This window comes from Hyperoodon ampullatus, assembly GCF_949752795.1.
Source record: "Hyperoodon ampullatus genome assembly, chromosome: 7".
NCBI classification, from domain to species: domain Eukaryota; kingdom Metazoa; phylum Chordata; class Mammalia; order Artiodactyla; family Ziphiidae; genus Hyperoodon; species Hyperoodon ampullatus.
Genome location: NC_136920.1, coordinates 47,504,826 through 47,524,154, shown reverse-complemented (window position 1 = coordinate 47,524,154; position 19,329 = coordinate 47,504,826). Strand labels below are relative to the sequence as shown.

Sequence of the window (19,329 nt, the reverse complement as noted above, 5' to 3'; positions counted from 1 at the left end):
TACTGCTAAAATAAAACCAGGAGCAGTATTTGTAACCTGTGACAGTTTATTTTCCCAATAAAACCAAAAGCTTATTTGTTAGTTTGCCATGTGCTATAAGCATTACATAAAATATATCATTTAATTCTCATAACAATCCTAATAGATAAGTGCTATTAACATCACCATTCTACAGATGAAAAAATATTTACAGATGAAATAACTTGGAGCTTAAGTCAAGGCTTCCCAGTTGTGCCACAGCAGACTACTATGGTACAACTGGATCATATGTATGCCAACACATTAATGCCTAACCCTTCAGCCTCAAACAGTCTTCTCCATGTAACTAACCCACTGTCCTGTACAAATAACATAAGTTTGTGTGGCATGATGTGGAAATAGTTAGCAAACTGATGGATATGTAAAAAGAAGATACTTGTTCTTAGGAAATAGACACTGAAGTATTAAGAGCTATACAATGTAAAAAGGCATGAGGTATGTAATCCACTTTCAAATGGATCAAAAAAAGAAGTATACAAACACACATACACAAAGAATGTGACAAATGTGACAAAATGTTAAAGCCTGGTAAATCGGAGTAGAGTGTATAGGAGTTATCTGTATTATCCTTGCAGAATTTCAGGAAGTGAAATTATTTCAAAATAAAATTATTTTTTAAAACTTAACAAGCTGGCTGAAGTATCCTACTAAAATCTTTCATCTAACTGGAGTGAAGCTAGAAATCAACCTAAATTTATCTGATTAAACAGCCAGTTAGTCTTAAGACAACAGAAAAGAATTGTAAAAGCCCAACAGAGAAGTGGGCAAAGGACATTGAAAAGCAATTAACAAAGCATGAATGCCATTTTTAAAAAGAGAGAAAGAGGCTCAATATCACCATTTAAAAATTAGTTGATCAACCAACATAAAATGAACATCTAATGAGATACATTTTCACGATGATGGACGAAAACAGAGGAAGAGGTATTTATAACTGTAATTAACTCAATAATCTGGTACCACTTTTATCCAGGGCAACTTAATATTTTCTAATAAAATGGTAAATGTCTATAATGTTTGACTTGTCAAGTCTAAGAATTTATTCTATAGGAAACTTCACTTAATGCAACCAGAGAGAGGACAGACAGAAGAATTACAATCCTGCAGCCTGCAGAATGAAAACCACAATCACAGAAAGATAGACAAAATGAAAAGGCAGAGGACTATGTCCCAGATGAAGGAACAAGATAAAACCCCAGAAAAACAACTAAATGAAGTGGAGACAGGCAACCTTCCAGAAAAACAATTCAGAATAATGATAGTGAAGATGATCCAGGACCTCAGAAAAAGAATGAAGGCAAAGATCGAGAAGATGCAAGAAATGATTAACAAAGACCTAGAAGAATTAAAGAGCAAACAAACAGAGATGAACAATAAAATAACTGAAATGAAAAACACACTAGAAGCAATCAACAGCAGAATAACTGAGGCAGAAGAAAGGATAAGTGACCTGGAAGACAGAATGGTGGAACTCACTGCTACAGAACAGAATAAAGAAAAAAGAATGAAAAGAAATGAAGACAGCCTAAGAGACCACTGGGACAACATTAAATGCACCAACATTCACATTATAGGAGTCCCAGAAGGAGAGGAAGAGAAAGGACCCGAGAAAATATCTGAAGAGATTATAGTCAAAAACTTCCTTAACATGGGAAAGGAAATAGGCACCCAAGTCCAGGAAGCACAGAGAGTTCCAGGCAGGATAAACCCAAGCAGAAACACGCCGAGACACATAATAATCAAACTGACATAATTAAAGACAAAGAAAAATTATTAAAAGCAACAAGGGAAAAATGACAACATACAAGGGAACTCCCATAAGGTTAACAGCTGATTTCTCAGCATAAACTCTGCAAGCCAGAAGGGAGTGGCACAACATATTTAAAGTGATAGAAGGGAAGAACCTATAACTAATACTCTACCTAGCAATGATCTCATTCAGATTCAATGGAGAAATCAAAAGCTTTACAAACAAGCAAAAGCTAAGAGAATTCAGCACCACCAAACCAGCTCTACAACAAATGATAAAGGAACTTCTCTAAGTGGGAAACAGAAGAGAAGAAAATGACCTACAAAAACAAACCCAAAACAATTAAGAAAATGGTAATAGGGACATATATATCGATAATTACCTTAAATGTGAATGGATTAAATTCTCCAGCCAAAAGACACAGACTGGCTGAATGGATACAAAAACAAGACCCATATATATGCTGTCTACAAGAGACCCACTTCAGACCTAGGGACACATACACACTGAAACTGAGGGAATGGAAAAAGATATTCCGTGCAAATGGAAATCAAAAGAAAGCTGCAGTAGCAATACTCACAGCAGATAAAATAGACTTTAAAATAAAGAATGTTACAAGAGACAAGGAAGGACACTACATAATGATCAAGGGATCAATCCAAGAAGAAGATATAACAATTATAAATATATATGCACCCAACAAAGAAGCACCTCACTACATAAGGCAACTGCTAACAGCTCTAAAAGAGGAAATCAACAGTAACATAATAATAGCGGGGAATTTTAACACCTCACTTACACCAATGGACAGATCATCCAGACAGAAAATTAATAAGGAAACACAAGCTTTCAATGACACAACAGACCAGACAGAACTGATTGATATTTATAGGACAGTCCATCCAAAAACAGCAGATCACACTTTCTTCTCAAGGGCACACAGAACATTCTCCAGGACAGATCGCATCTTGGGTCACAAATCAAGCCTCAGTAAATTTAAGAAAATTGAAATCGTATCAAGCTTCTTTTCTGACCACAATGCTATGAGATTAGAAATAAATTACAGGGAAAAAAACGTAAAAAACACAAACACATGGAGGCTAAACAATACATTACTAAATAACCAAGAGATCACTGAAGAAATCAAAGAGGAAATCAAAAAATACCTAGAGACAAATGACAATGAAAACACGACGATCCAAAACCTATGGGATGCAGCAGAAGCAGTTATAAGAGGGAACTTTATAGCAATACAATCCTACCTCAAGAAACAAGAGAACTATCAAATAAACAATCTAACCTTACACCTAAAGGAACCAGAGAAAGAACAAACAAAGCCCAAAGTTAGTAGAAGGAAAGAAATCATAAAGATCAGAGCAGAAATAAATGAAATAGAAACAAAGAAAACAATAGCAAAGATCAATAAAACTAAAATCTGGTTCTTTGAGAAGATAAACAAAATTCATAAACCTTTAGCCAGACCCATCAAGAAAAAGAGGGAGAGGACTCAAATCAATAAAATTGCAAATGAAAAAGGAGAAGTTACCACAGACACCACAGAAATACAAAGCATCCTAAGAGACTACTACAAGCAACTCTATGCCAGTAAACATAGAGTTGACAACCTGGACAACCTGGAAGAAATGGACAAATTCTTAGAAAGGTATAACCTTCTAAGACTGAACCAGGAAGAAATAGAAAATATGAACTGACCAATCACAAGTAATGAAATTGAAATTGTGATTAAAAAATCTTCCAACAGGGCTTCCCTGGTGGCTCAGTCGTTGAGAGTCCACCTGCCGATGCAGGGGACGCGGGTTCGTGCCCCGGTCCGGGAAGATCCCACATGCCGTGGAGCAGCTGGGCCCGTGAGCCATAGCCACTGAGCGTGTGCATCTGGAGCCTGTGCTCCGCAATGGGAGAGGCCACAACAGTGAGAGGCCTGCGTACTGCAAAAAAAAAAAAAAAAAAATCTTCCAACAAACAAAAGTCCAGGACCAGATGCCTTCACAGGTGAATTCTTTCAAACATTTAGAGAAGAGCTAACACCCATCCTTGTCAAACTCTTCCAAAAAACTGCAGAGGAAGGAACACTTCCAAACTCATTCTATGAGACCATCATCACCCTGATACCAAAACCAGGGAAAGATACTACAAAAAAAGAAAATTACAGACCAATATCACTGATGAATATAGATGCAAAAACCCTCAGCAAAATACTAGCAAACAGAATCCAACAATACATTAAAAGGATCATAAACCATGATCAAGTGGGATTTATCCCAGGGATGCAAGGATTTGGATACTGTAAAACTCTTAGAGGAAAACATATGCGGAACACTCTCTGACATTAACTGCAGCAATATCTTTTTTAATCCACCTCCTTGAGTAACAGAAATAACAACAAAAATCGACAATACTTAAAAGCTTTTTCACAACAAAGGAAACCATAAACAAAACAGAAAGACAACCAACAGAATCGGATAAAAATGTTTGCAAATGAAGCAACCAACAAGGGATTAATCTCCAAAATATACAAACAGCTCATGCAACTCTACGTCAGAAAAACAAACAACCCAAGCGAAAAATGCGCAGGAGATCAAACCAGACATTTCTCCAAAGAAGACATACAGATGGCCAAGAGGCACATGAAAAGCTGCTCAACATCACTAATTATTAGAGAAATGCAAATCAAAACTACGAGGCATCACCTCACACTTGTTAGAATGGGCATCATCAGAAAATCTACAAACAAATGCTAGAGAGGGTGTGGAGAAAAAGGAACCCTCCTGCCTGTTGGTGGGAATGTAAATTGATACAGCCACTATGGAGAACAGTATGGACGTTCCTTAAAAAACAAAAAACAGAACAACCATATGACCCAGCAATCCCACTACTGAGCATATAGCCAGAGAAAACCGTAATTAAAAAAGACACATGGGGCTTCCCTGGTGGCGCAGTGGTTGAGAGTCCGCCTGCCAATGCAGGGGACACGGGTTCGTGCCCCGGTCTGGGAGGATCCCACATGCCGCGGAGCGGCTGGGCCCGTGAACCATGGCCACTGAGCCTGCGCATCCGGAGCCTGTGCTCCGCAGTGGGAGAGGCCACAACAGTGAGAGGCCCATGTACCACAAAAAAAAAAAAGACACATGCACCCCAGTGTTCATTGTAGCACTATTTACAATAGCCAAGTCATGGAAGCAACCTAAATGTCCATCAACAGACGAATGGATAAAGAAGATGTGGTATATATGTACAATGGAATATTACTTGGCCATAAAAAGGAACGAAATTGGATCATTTGTAGAGACGTGGATGGACCTAGAGACTGTCACACAGAGTGAAGTAAGTCAGAAAGAGAAAAACAAATATCGTATGTTAACGCAGGTATGTGGAATCTAGAAAAATTGTACAGATGAACCGGTTTGCAAGGCAGAAATAGAGACACAGAAGTAGAAAACAAACATATGGACACCAAGGGAGGAAAGCAGTTGGGGGTGGGGGAGGGTGGGATGAATTGGGAGATTGGGATTGACATATATACACTAATATGTATAAAATAGATAACTAACAAGAACCTGCTGTATAGCACAGGGAACTCCACTTTGCTGTAGAGTAGAAACTAACACAACATTGTGAAATGACTATATTCTAATTAAAAAAAAAACAAAAACAAACAAACAAAAAAAAAACTGCCCAGTCATATGGTTTGGCCCTCTTTAGGCAGAAGAATGGATCTTCTCCAGGGATCTCTGATCAGATCCCTGGAAGCTAATTTATAACAAAGCCCAAAGCTAATGGCTCCCTGGGGCCACAGCAGCATCCACATACAAGGTGTCAAGATGAGGAGTGGGCCTTTGGTAAATCATAGAACTACTATGCTGATTAATCCTTCTGCCCACAGTTTTCTTGTTGAAAGCCCTGCCATACATTCTGATGCTGTGTAAAGGTTCCTATTCCGCATGTCCATTCCTAGGGAGTAAGCCCAAATCTAGTTTGTTATTCCCCCTTATTCTCTAAAACAGTAATACTTGTATATACATCTAACATATAATTAAATGTTACTTACATAAGAAAAAATGCAACCATATGTAAAAGAATGGTCAATGTGTTACTTTTGTAAGATAAAAAAAATGGGAATAAATCAAATGTACATCTAGAACATAATTCTAAAGCCATTCAAAAGAATGAGATGGGGATTTCCCTGGTGGCACAGTGGTTAAGAATCCACCTGCCAATGCAGGGGACACGGGTTTGAGCCCCAGTTTGGGAAAATCCCACATGCCACAGAGCAACTAAGCCCGTACGCCACAACTACTGAGCCTGTGCTCTAGAGCCCGCAAGCCACAACTACTGAAGCCAATGTGGCCTAGAGCTTGTGCTCCTCAACAAGAGAAGCCACCGCGGTGAGAAGCCCCGCACCGCAACGAAGAGTAGCCCCCACTCGCTGCAACTAGAGAAAGCCCGTGTGCAGCAATGAAGACCCAATGCAGCCAAAATAAATAATTTAAAAAAAAAAGAAGAATGTGATGGATCTATGTGTACTATGTGTACAGACATTGAAAATACCTAAAATATATATTAGGGGAGGGAAGCAGTCTTCAAATAATGTGATTATGTAATTTTCTGTGTCCCTTCATACATGTATTTACACACAGGAAACTGATTAGATACACCAAAATATTGTTTAAGTCAGAATGCTATGTTGCCTGAAATTTTGTAATAGTTTATTACTTTTGTAAACATAAAAATTCGTTACCCTAGTAAATAAAACTTTACTACTTACTACACAAACCCTCTCCAAAACTGAAACAGTCTACTCAGGTTTTTGCCATCATATAATAAATTTCACGCCTTCATCTTATATTCTTATGTTCTATATTTTTCTTTCTTATTTATACTGATATATATGTGTATGTGTAGGTATCTGGGTATTTTATACACCCAGATACATACACATGTTGTGCTATTCTTGATTCCATTCAATCATAGGTCCTCTTTGATTCACTTTCCTTTTCCTTAGCATTAAATAAGAGTAATTTCCTTTAAATCAGTACTAATTACATTGTGTATAATCAAGGGCTGTTCTCATCCAAGTAATAAAAGTTTGCTCTACTAAATATAAAAATGCAGCAACACTCCTCAATCGCGAAACTGGCCTTTCAGATTAGAAAAAAAGTTACAATTTTAAAAATATATTAATCTGGGACTTCCCTGGTGGCACAGTGGTTAAGACTCCATGCTCCCAAAGCCAGGGGCCCAGGTTCGATGCCTCGTCAGGGAACTAGATTCCACGTGCATGTCACAACTAACAGTTCACATGCCACAACAAAGGAGACCGTGTGCCACAACTAAGGAGCCAGCGAGCCACAACTAAGATACAGTGCAACCAAATATTTTATACATATATATATATATATATATATATATATATATATATATATATGATGTGAAATCTGCAAATATCTTGATCAGTTTTAACTGAACATGCTTTACAGGAAGTATTAATATAAACCCAGCTGGAAAGTGGTTTACTGGACAGAATACTGAGGGTTAAGAATCAGACCTCTAATATGACCTCCACTATCATAATCACCTACAAAGTACCTAAATATATGAAACAAAAAATCTGTGGAATTCAGTTTTGGTAGGTTCCAAACTCACCACCTCCCAATTAATTTGAAACAGTGACACAGAAACATTTAAATTCAGCTTTAAAACTTCTTGAATAACTGAGAGGTTACTTTACATTTGTATTAAATTTTCCATTTCAGTCTAGTAATTTAACATGTCAAGAGAACAATTTAAAGGAACATATTAATTGCGTAGATCTTTGGGATCTTTAAAAAGAGCAGGGAAATTCAGAAACTCAGAGTATTTCCGCAGAAGCCAGATTCCCCTCAGGGCAGGCTTCCATAGTTACAAGGGTCATTGATGCCCCTTAAGAATGTCTTCTTTCCTGGGCTTCCCTGGTGGCACAGTGGTTGAGAGTCCGCCTGCCGATGCAGGGGACACGGGTTCGTGCCCCGGTCCAGGAAGATCCCGCATGCGCGAAGCGGCTAGGCCCATGAGCCATGGCCACTGAGCCTGAGCATCCAGAGCCTGTGCTCCACAACGGGAGAGGCCACAACAGTGAGAGGCCCACGTACCGCAAAAAAAAAAAAAAAAAAAAAAGAATGTCTTCTTTCCTGAGGACTCATTATATATCCTAAAAAAAGCCTGTACACCAGACTTTTTATCAGGTATAGAAGCACTGATTCTATCATTCATGAGATTAGTTCTTATGACAAGAAGACTATGATTTAGGGCATAGCAAGAAATAAATTCAACCTCTGCCTTCAAGATTAAAAAGAACCTTAAATACAAAACAGCAATGAAAGAAATTACACGAGATAAACAGAAAGACATCCTGTATTTATGGATTAGAAACAATGTGTTAAGACACTTAACACTTCCCAATTTGATCTACAGATTAAATGCAATCTTTATCAAAATCCAGCTACCATTTCTGCAAAAATTGATAAGCTAATCCTAAAATTCATACGAAAATGCAAGAGATACAGAATCGCAAAGCAATCTTGAAAATTAAGAAGAGAGCCAGAGAACTCACACTTCTTAATTTCAAAACTTACTACCAAGCAACATTCTTTAAGACAAGTGTGGTACTGGCATGAGGACAGACATAGATCAACAGAATAGAATTGAGAGCCCAGAAATTAGCCTTTACATTTATGATCAATACATTTTCATCAAGACCATTCAATGGGAAAAGAAAAGACTTCAACAAATGGTGCTGTGATAACAGAATATCCACATACAAAAGAATGAATTTACACCCATACCTCATACCACATACAAAAATTAATTCAAAATGTATCAAAACCTAAATGTAAGAGCTAAAACTACAAAACAGAAAAAATGTAGGAGTATATCTTTGTGATCTTGGATTAAGCAATGCTTTCTTAGACATAATGCCAAAAGTACAAGCAACCAAAGAAAAATAAATAAATAAAATTGGAATCCATCAAAATTAAAAACTTACGTTTTTCAAAGAATACCATTAAGAAAGTGAAGACAAGCCATGGGAGGTGAGAAAATATTTGCAAATTATATACATGATAAGGAACTGATGTCCAGAATATATTAAAAAAACTCTTGCAATTCAACAGTAAAAGGACAACCCAATTAAAAAACAAGCAAAGAACTTGAACAGACATTTTTCCATAGAAGATATACAAATGGCCAATAAGCACATAAAAAGACACTCAACATTATTAGCCATCAGGAAAATGCAAACCAAAACACGATACATCACTTCACACCCACTAGGACGGTTATAATCAAAGACAGAAAATAACAAGCACTGACAAGAACGTGGAGACATTGGAACCTGTATACACTGCTGGTGGGAATGTAAAATGGTTCAACTACTTTGAAAAACAGTTTGCTACCTAAGGAGGCAAAAGACCTGTACTCCAAAAACTATAAGACACTGATGAAGGAAACTGAAGATGATGCAAACAGATGTAAAGATATACTGTGTTCTTGGATTGGAAGAATCAATATTCTTAAAATGACCTTACTAACCAAAGCAATCTGTGGATTCACTGCAATCCCTATCAAATTACCAATGGCATTTTCCACAGAATTAGAACAAAAAATTTAAAAATTTGCATGGCAACACAAAAGATCCCAAATAGCCAAAACAATTTTGAGAAAGAAGAATGGAGCTGGAGGAATCATGCTCCCTGACTTCAGACTATAAAACAAAGCTACAGTAATCAAAACAGTATGGTACCAGCACAAAAAGAGACATATAGATCAATGGAACAGGACAGAAAGCCCAGAAATAAACCCATGCACTTATGGTCAATTAATCTATGACAAAGGATGCAAGAAGATACAATGGAGAAAAGACAATCTCTTCAGTAAGTGATGCTGGGAAAACTGGACAGCTACATGGAAAGAAAGAGATTAGAACATTCTCTAACACCATATACAAAAATAAACTCAAAATGGATTAATCACCTAAATGTAAGACCAGATACTATAAAAACTCCTAGAAGAAAACTCAGGCAGAACACTCTTTGACGTAAATTGTAGCAATATTTTTTTGTATCCATCTCCTAGAGTAACAGAGATAAGAACAAAAATAAACAAATGGACCTAATTAAATTTAAAAGCTTTTGCACAGAAAAGGAAACCATAAACCAAAAAAAGGACAACCTATGGACTGGAAGAAATTATTTGCAAACAATGCTACCAACAATGGATTAATTTCCAAAGTACACAAACAGTTCATACAGTTTAACATCAAAAAAAGAAAACTCAATCGGGACTTCCCTGGTGGCGCAGTGGTTAAAAGCTGCCTGCCAATGCAGGGGACACAGCTTTGTCCCCTGGTCCTGGGAAGATCCCACATGCACGGAGCAACTAAGCCCATGCACCACAACTACTGAGCCTGCAAGCCCTAGAGCCCGCACACCACAACTACTGAGCCCACGCACAGCAACTACAGAAGCCCGCATGCTCGAGGGCTTGCGTGCAGCAACTACTGAAGCCCATGTGCTTAGAGCCCATGCTCCACAACAAGAGAAGCCACCTCAATGAGAAGCCCTCACACCACAATGAAGAGTAGTCCCCACTCGCCGCAACTAGAGAAAGCCCTTGTGCAGCAACAAAGACCCAATGTAGCCAAAAATAAATTAATTAAATTTTAAAAATAAAATCCAAAAATGGGCAGAATAAAAAAAAAATTTTTTTTAAAGGGCAAAAGACCTAAATAGACATTTCTCCAAAGAAGACATACAGATGGCCAACAGGCACATGAAAAGACGCTCAATATCACTCATTATTAGAGAAATGCAAATCAAAACTACAACGAGGTATCACCTTACACCAGTCAAAATGCCCATCATTAAAGTCTACAAACAATAAATGCTGGAGCGGGTGTGGAGAAAAAGGAACCCTCCTACACTGCTGGTGGGAATATAAACTGGAGCAGCCACTATGGAGAATAGTATGGAGGTTCCTTAAAAAATGATCCAGCAATCCTATCCTGGGCATATATTCAGACAAAACTCTAATTCAAAAAGATACATGAACCCCAATGTTCACAGCAGCACTATGTACAATAGCTAAGACATGGAAGCAACCTAAGTGTCCATCAAGGACAGATGAATGTATAAAGATGTGGTATGTATATACATATGGTGTCTCTATATGATAGAATATTATTTGGGCATAAAAAGGAATGAAGTACTGATGCATGCTACAACAAAGATGCTATAACTTGAATACATTATGCTGAATGAAAGAAGTCAGACACAAAAGGCCACACATTGTACGATTCCACTTATACGAAATGTTCAGAACAGACAAATCCATAGAGATATAAAGTAGATTTGTCGTTGCCAGGGTCTAGAGGAAGAAGAAAATGGGAAGCAATGAAATGTTTTGGGATTAGATAGCAGTGATACTGCACAACTTTGTAAATATACAAAAAACCACTTAATTGTACACTTCAAAAGGGTGAATTTTATGTTGTATGAATTCTCAATAAAGCTGTTATAAAATTGAAAAGAACTTTGAAAATCCTAGTGCAAAAAGTATCTGATACTTCTTCAGAGAAAAATGAAGTTCACCTTTTAAAACTGGCCTGAAATTCAATAATTCATAATCAATAATGCCTATGATTTATATTTTAAAATATTCAAATACATCAGATGTCAAAAAAAAAGCAAGCTTAACTCACCCTCTTTTCACTTTTGTGAAATCAAATGCAACTTGTCTGTATGAAACTGCTTTTTCATTTAGATATCTACTATACCGCCTAATAAAAGTAGACATATCATATCCTGTAAGAAAAGAAACAGAAAAGGGTTTCTTCATAAATTATTAAAATCCCAATTAGCTTAGAAAACTAACTCATTTCATCCAATGGCCATATTGTCTTGTTATCCCACCTTCAATTTAGTGATGTAAATTAAGTGACATTAAAATCTCTAATACTTAACATTTTTAAAGTCAGTTATGTCATATGTGGCTTAGAAAAATCTTCCCCCTTAGAATTTCACTAACATAATAATTCTGTTTTACTTCTGACCAATATTCCTATCTTTTAGTTAACATGAATTGAAAAGCCTGTTTTCTTATACTACCTGATAAACTCATAACTCAAATTTAACGTCCTATGGAACCACAACCCCACTCCTTAAATCATTAATCAATTTAATAATTTTCATACTTACCAATCTTTAGTTGCACATGACTTAGAACAATTATAACTTATGTGTGCCAACCTTATAAGTAGTAGAGAAAATTACTGCATAGTACAATGAAAGAAATGGCAATATGCAAGTTTAAGGCCCAACAAAAAACAATTATGTGAATGTTTTCAACTAAACTTTCAAAATGAATACCTAAATCATTCTAAGATTTTGTTTCATCACAATCATGAGATTTGAAAACTTCAGCACCATAAAATCTAATCAATATTATTAAAAAAAAAAACAACTTGTGTTTTAGCTATTGCCTGGCTCAGTGAGGTCTACAAATTTTTGCTTCTCATTGTAAAAGCAGGTCCATTCTATCATTCTATTTTAGGTCATCTTCATCTAACACATTCAACTTTAGTTGTTGATGGTCTCTGCTACTTTAAAAAGATAATACCAAAACAAGCAAAAAGAAAAAAAAAAAGAAAGAAAAGTAAAGTGACTGGATTTAATGTAATCACCAATTCATTTATTCAGCAAATATTTCTTGAGTGGCTACTAACTTGCCACTGGAGAAAAATCAGTAAATAGAAAAAAAAAATCACTGTCCTCAGATATTCTCATAGCTACTAGTGCATTTTATAAGGTGTTACATACTCACATCCTTCAGCTCTTTAGTTAATATTGTTCCCTCTAATCCACTCTACTCCATCCTCACTAATGGGAGAAATCTCTCTTATCCTTCAAGGCTCAATCTCTGAAACTTTCCCTGAACTCTTTGTGCTCCCATATTATTCTTACTCCAAGTACAGCTCAAAGCTACTAGATGTACACAGTGTCTATCTCACTCACCAGACTGGAAGTTTATATTATATACACCCAGTATATATTTAAGAAAACATATCAGACTCCACCCAACAAAATACATCAGCAATCAAAACTACAAAAACACCACTGAATTATATACTTTTAATTACCATTTCAGTCTTACCTTCATAATCTCTTTAGAATATGAGCTTTAAATAAAAGGCCCAAAAACTGTTCTCTACATAAAAGGAATGAAAGCCTTAAAACCTTATCACTAGAAGTGCTTAATTTCCATCTTAAGAAAGTAGAAAATCAGTAGCTAATAAGACACAAAAAACCCACTTGGACATATGCATATTTTCTGCTCTAGAGTAGTGGTTTGCATATTGCTTTCCACAGACTCTCATAGTTCAAATGAACTGAATAAGGGGGAAACCAGAAATAAAAAGATGAACAGGCAGAGTTTTCTCCATGTTCCGGAAAACATAGCAGCTCCAGTTTCATCTGTTATATATATCTAGCTTATATTTAAGATTTTATTTGAGGGCTTCCCTGGTGGCGCAGTGGTTGAGAGTCCGCCTGCTGATGCAGGGGACATGGGTTTGTGCCCTGGTCTGGGAAGATCCCACATGCCGCAGAGCGGCTGGGCTCGTGAGCCATGGCCGCTGAGCCTGCGCGTCCAGAGCCTGTGCTCCGCAACGGGAGAGGCCATGGCAGTGAAAGACCCGCGTACCGCAAAAAAAAAAAAAAAGATTTTATTTGAAAAAGGGATTCCATTGCTTCATTTTTTTCCCCCTTAACTATTTAAGGCATTATATCTCTCATTAAAGTAAAATCAATCTTATAACACTTGGTCCTATGTATAGATTACTGACCTTCCAGAATCTCTGGAAGACTGGGTATTCAATTCATTCTAATTAATACTTCCATCTGCCAAAAGTAAGTAAGTATTGAACTGGACAGTTCCTAAACACAAACACAGTTAGTCACTAAATTCCATTGATTTTTATTGCCACAAAAGCCACAATTCAAGCCCTCATTAACTCTCTACCAGATGACCAAAATAATGACCAGAGCAGTCTCAAGGTCTTTAAGACTTCATCCACTCGAATCCAGCCTGCACTGTGCTATGGTGCTTTCTTTATAACACACACTCCCTCTCTCCTCCTCCCTCAACTCAAAACAGTTTGATGGTTTCTCGCTGCATTACAAAATCCCAACTATATCAAAATCTTCTGTGCATGATTTTGGCCCCAAACAGCTTCTTGAGGGCTATCTGTCACTACATGTTCTCTAATACCTCAACCTACATTCTATTCACATTCATTTGCTCTATAAATGTTAAACACCCCATGCTCTTTCTCTTTCACATCCACGTCCATCTGTGTACCTCTGCTTAAGCCAACTCATGTTCTCACCGCGCAGCACACATCTCACAGATCTCTAAAGATACTTCCCAGTTGAACCTTATTGCTGAGTACTCCTTTAGTATGTCTTAGTATGGTCTTAGTATGTCCTTTATGAGGCTCTTCCTAGAGTTAACATTCTATAATGCTAACAGCCTAGTTCTGGAACTAAGTATAACAGATCCCATTAAGACAGAATGTACATGGAGGGTGAGAATACCAGATTACAGCAATTTCAACTTACTGAACTAAAAGTAAAATAAATAACAGGTAAGTATCAATGAACAATTCATCTGAATAACACATTATGCTTACCTTTGCTACTAAAATGTATGATATTCCCAACTACATTTCTTGGAATAAAGCATAAAATAATAAGAACAACAACAATGAAAGCAGATACTTACATAGTGTTTCCTATTTGCCAGGCATCACTCTAGGCACTTTACATGTATAACTAGGTTAAGCCTCATGATAATCCTACAGGGTGGGTGCTATCATTATTCCTGATTTTACAGATGCAGAGAGGTGAAGTAACTTGCTCAAGTTTATGCAGTTGGTAAGTGTTACAGATGGGATTTGAATGCAGTCCGTCCAGTTCCAGAACCCATGCTCTCAAACTGCTACCTTATGCTACTTTTCAAAAAGCTCTGGGTGTCAAGTAGTGAAGTCCATCTTTATCTTCACATGAAAATACAGTTTTTCCTTCCCTACAACCCTCACTAAAACATGAGGTTCCTCCATAGCACATGTTCTAAAGGAAAGAGTTCAACTCTGCAGTAATCCTCAAATGGGGTCACTCTTGATTTTCTATAATGAATAAGTTGTTTTTACCTTGCAATCCACTTTTATCCAAAAAATTGCTTAAGTTAAACAATGTGTTTCTTGAAGCCAAATACTGAATAAAACGCTGGGGAAAAAAAACAAACAAATAATTATGTCAAATAGTACTGCCATCTAAGAAACTCTAATTTGAGAATTAGGGGAGAAACTGGTGGTTAACACATTCCATTAATCTTATCTAGTTTAAATTTATCATCCTCAATCCTCCTAAAAACATAAAATATATTTTTCACTAGCATGCAGGAATTTATTAAAGTCTAATGCCCACAGCTATGGTATTAAAATAAAAGGAAACAGGCACTTTTAAACTACAAGCAGTAATTTTTGGCTTTACTATAGCATATTATGGCTATAGTTAATCATACTCAGATGGTGCCTTTATTTTACAGAGATACCTGGTGACTCAACAATTTTTATGACTTTTTTTAAAAAAACAAAATACCTGTAATCATACTGGAGTATAATATTACAGACATCCTCTTACCCACTGTCCAGATTAAACACATTACCATAATCACTTCAGACCCCTTACAGAATCAAATTACAGAGTATTGAAGACACACGCCTTCAAAACCATTCCCTTCCTTCCCTCCCTCTTCAGAGGCAATGGCTTTTCTGAAGTAGGTTTACATCATTCCCACAAATGTTTTTACAATTTTACTACATATATAAGTATCTATAAACTGTACATAATTTTGTTTTCTATTTTAAATTTACAGAAATACCATACCGTACTTATTCTTTTCCAATGTGATTTTTAACAACTTCTTCCCAAGAATTATTAATACATGTACATCTAGTTCATTCATTTTAAACAATGTTTGAGCATTTAAATGAACTACTATATCATTATGTATCCATTTCTATATGGGTATTTAAATTCTTTGCAATTTCACCATTATTAACAATGTTTCACTGACATCTTTGAACTGGTCTCCCACCTGCAAACATACAAGAGTTTCTCATGATATATACTTAGGGTTGAATTGTTGGGTCAGTATGCGTATGAAAGTTCATTTTCTCAAAATACTGTCAAAACCCTCTCCAAAGTGCTTACCACAGAACACTACCTTAGCTTCCCTTTACATACAACCTCTAAAATAGCTAAAGAAACTCCTTTCGATTTCCTTTAAAAGGATTACTTTTTTGTGAATGTATGCAGAGGATTATTATCAATTTTATGCACATCATCACTTCTCTGACTCAATCTTGTTCATCAGAGATCACTCCAAACAAACCAGGATTTTGAAAAACAATTTGTAAATCGAAGACTCCTGTTTCATCATTTATCCTAAAATAACCTGTTTCAAAAAGGTGTTAAAATATCCTAAGAAAATATTACACTCTATGATTTTTTATAAGTTTTGATCATTCTTTTTTGTGGGGGCCTGTCCTGTGCATTATGAGATGTTTAGCATGCCAGTAGCCTCTCTACCTACTACATGCCAGTAGCATCCCCTCCAGTTATGAGCAATGGTCCCTTGGGGATGAAAATCACTCTCCGCCCTTGCCCTATTTGAGAACCACTGTTCTATGTAATTTCCAACACCATAGCATAGTGAAATCCTATGCATACTCTCTTACAGACTAATAACACCTGCCAATGCAAAAACCTGAGGGCTGTACAAACTAGCACCAAAAAAAGAGCAGAGCATTGGATTTCTCTTAGCTGCTGACGGGAAACTAGAGTTTATCTGAAAACCACTACTGAAATGCTACCTTTCTCTTTCTATCAGTCAACTGTAAGGAATGACAGTCAACTTTCTGGGTTTTTTGCCTTTATAAAGTTTTTGCTTCTGGTATTATCACCTTATTTACCTCTGAAAGTCACCACTGATAGTGTGCCTCTTTATCCAGCATTGTAGTTGGTTATATTTGTGGCTTTTTCTTTTTAAAGAATAAATTATATATATATTTTAAAAGGTAAAAAATACATACAAGCCTGAAATTCTTCTGAATAAATGATCATGATCTTAGACAAACACATTCCTGATGAAAATAGAAACTAATATCCTAGTTAAGATCAAAACGTTTCGAGTTACACGGAGGTTAGTATATCCAAATTTTTCTATTGACTCTATATACTGCTTATAATGAATGAGAAAGCAACTGAGTAACATATGTCCTAAAAATGGTCACGTCTGTTACCTAAGTAATCATATTTCAGGTAACGCCTCTGGAACTAATTTTTAAAACTTAAGAACTAGAAATAAAATCATTCAATGTGGTACTGTAACAGTGAATAATCAGAAAACTAAATTTGCAGGAAAGAGAAGAATTAAGAAAATGATGGACCATATGAGCAATTATGTAGTCATTGAAGATGATAAACAGAAAGAACACAGAACATGGAGGTGCTTCTTATGGTGTGATATGTAAAAAAGTTAAATATAATATTTTATATAGATTATGATTATAGCTATAAAAAATACTTTGGACAGGACCAGAAAGGAACACCAAAACATGCAAACAGATCTGTTGCAATGTAAGAGTTATGGGTAAATTTCTGCTTTAATTCTGAACTCTAATGATGTTCTCTTTGGTATCTGTCAAAGATAACAGCAGAGTCTCATGACTGCAAAACCCAAAATAATGAGTAAAGTGATGGATGTCAGAAAGTCATGTTTATAAATCTGACACCAATGAATAAAGTCCCTCCCCATCTCTATGGGAGCTATCTCCCAGCAACCAGTGGTCTGCATTTTTCTAAGGCACATACCAAGGTACTAGATTTATCTAGTTCCATTCAAATTTTCTTTTAACACAATTTAAAATATTCCTTTTGACAGAATTTTACAAGTAAGTATGCTAGGCTGGGAAAATCACCTAAGGTAAGAACTCAAAAATTAGCTATCATGGAAAACAAGATGATTCTCTCCAAACAGTAAATTGAAAAAGCTTATGCATCTTATTTGTTACCCTTTTTTGGGAAACAAAGGCTTTAGACACAACTCTTTGCTGAAGAAGGCATTCTTCAGTCAGTCTCCTCAGCAAAATGCCATCTTAGTCCTTAATATCACAGCCTTGAACTAGGCAAAGAGCGTCTATAGACAACTACATCAGATCAGACAGAAATCTGATTGGGCTATGATAAAAAAGCAAATTAAAATAGACGAACATACAATCTATACACAAAGGCCTGCAAAAAATCAGTGATGCTTATAGAACCCATCTCTAGGCATTAATCTTTGCTTCTTGATCCCATTACTGAAAGTGCCCTGTGCTCTGACCCATTTTCTGCTTTCTGACTTAAAGGCCATCTTTCCTCAAAGTGTAGGGTCTACAGTTATATTTCTGTATAAGCACCTTGCCCTTTTTACCTATATTATTCAGTTGCTATAGCCATTTCTGTAGTGTCAGTGAGAGAAACTAGCTGAATCAGTCAACTCCCCAGTATACTTGTTAACTAAAAACACTGCTTACCTCATTTCCATACACCATTAAATGATGAGTTGTAATGAGAGATTTGAAGACCACCACCCAACTACTGTTAGTAGTTCTTTCAAATAAACTGTCTGCCAACTGCGGGATGTTCACATTCATCTCATTTGTGCACTGAATTAAGTCTGCAATAAAAAAAAAAGATTAATTTACTCTGGCTTTCATTTATTTTTAATGCTAGATCTGCATACTAATAGGGTAAAGATCTAAAAAGAGTGGAGCAACAATGGACAGTTTGCAGAAGTTGTTAAAAATTTCTCAAGAGAACAATTGAGACAGTACTTCTACCTGAGAAGTAAACAGGGCATTGATTAATATCACACAATTGATCAATAATACCAGAAAGTAAATCAAACTCCTTTCACCCTTAAGTATTTTATTTATCTCAAAAGGAACTGTTTCAAGGCCTTGAGTAACACTTTCAGTTCTCTTACTACTCATAAACCTTCAGAGTTTCAATACTAATATTATTCATCCCTACATTTAAAAAAAAACTTTAAAAATTCATACATATGGAAGCATAAACAAGCTGAGGTTCAAACACTTTATTAATATCCCCCCCTAGAATGCTGTGTTTGCACTAATAGAAAGAGCAGATATGTGGTCTGTGAGTGGATAGGATTCTCAGTTTGTTTATATAAAATAATTCTCATTCTTTTCTCCCTTCAGTTCTACTGAGTTAGCTCAGTTTTCACTTGATATCAACTAGCTAACACTGACAAACAAAACTGAAAATGAACTGAAAGTTTCTCAATGCAACAAATTTCCAAAGAAGTGATCCAGGAATTCTACTCGATTATTACTCTGAACAGTTAAAACAATGTAAGTT

General features: G+C 36.2%; 1 protein-coding gene across 4 annotated transcripts in view; it reads right to left on the bottom strand.

Annotated features, from left to right (window-relative positions):
• Positions 1–19,329, bottom strand: part of PICALM (phosphatidylinositol binding clathrin assembly protein) — a gene marked incomplete at its 3' end in the record, with an annotated part of 103,628 nt that overhangs the window by 53,830 nt on the left and 30,469 nt on the right. For all 4 annotated transcript variants that reach the window (XM_079708180.1, XM_079708181.1, XM_079708182.1 and 1 more), the window contains exons 2-4: positions 18,483–18,625; positions 15,051–15,126; positions 11,544–11,646 (exon numbers count right to left, since the gene is read on the bottom strand). In XM_079708180.1, the coding sequence (XP_079564306.1) occupies positions 11,544–11,646; positions 15,051–15,126; positions 18,483–18,625 (322 nt within the window). The remainder of the gene's footprint in view (positions 1–11,543; positions 11,647–15,050; positions 15,127–18,482; positions 18,626–19,329) is intronic.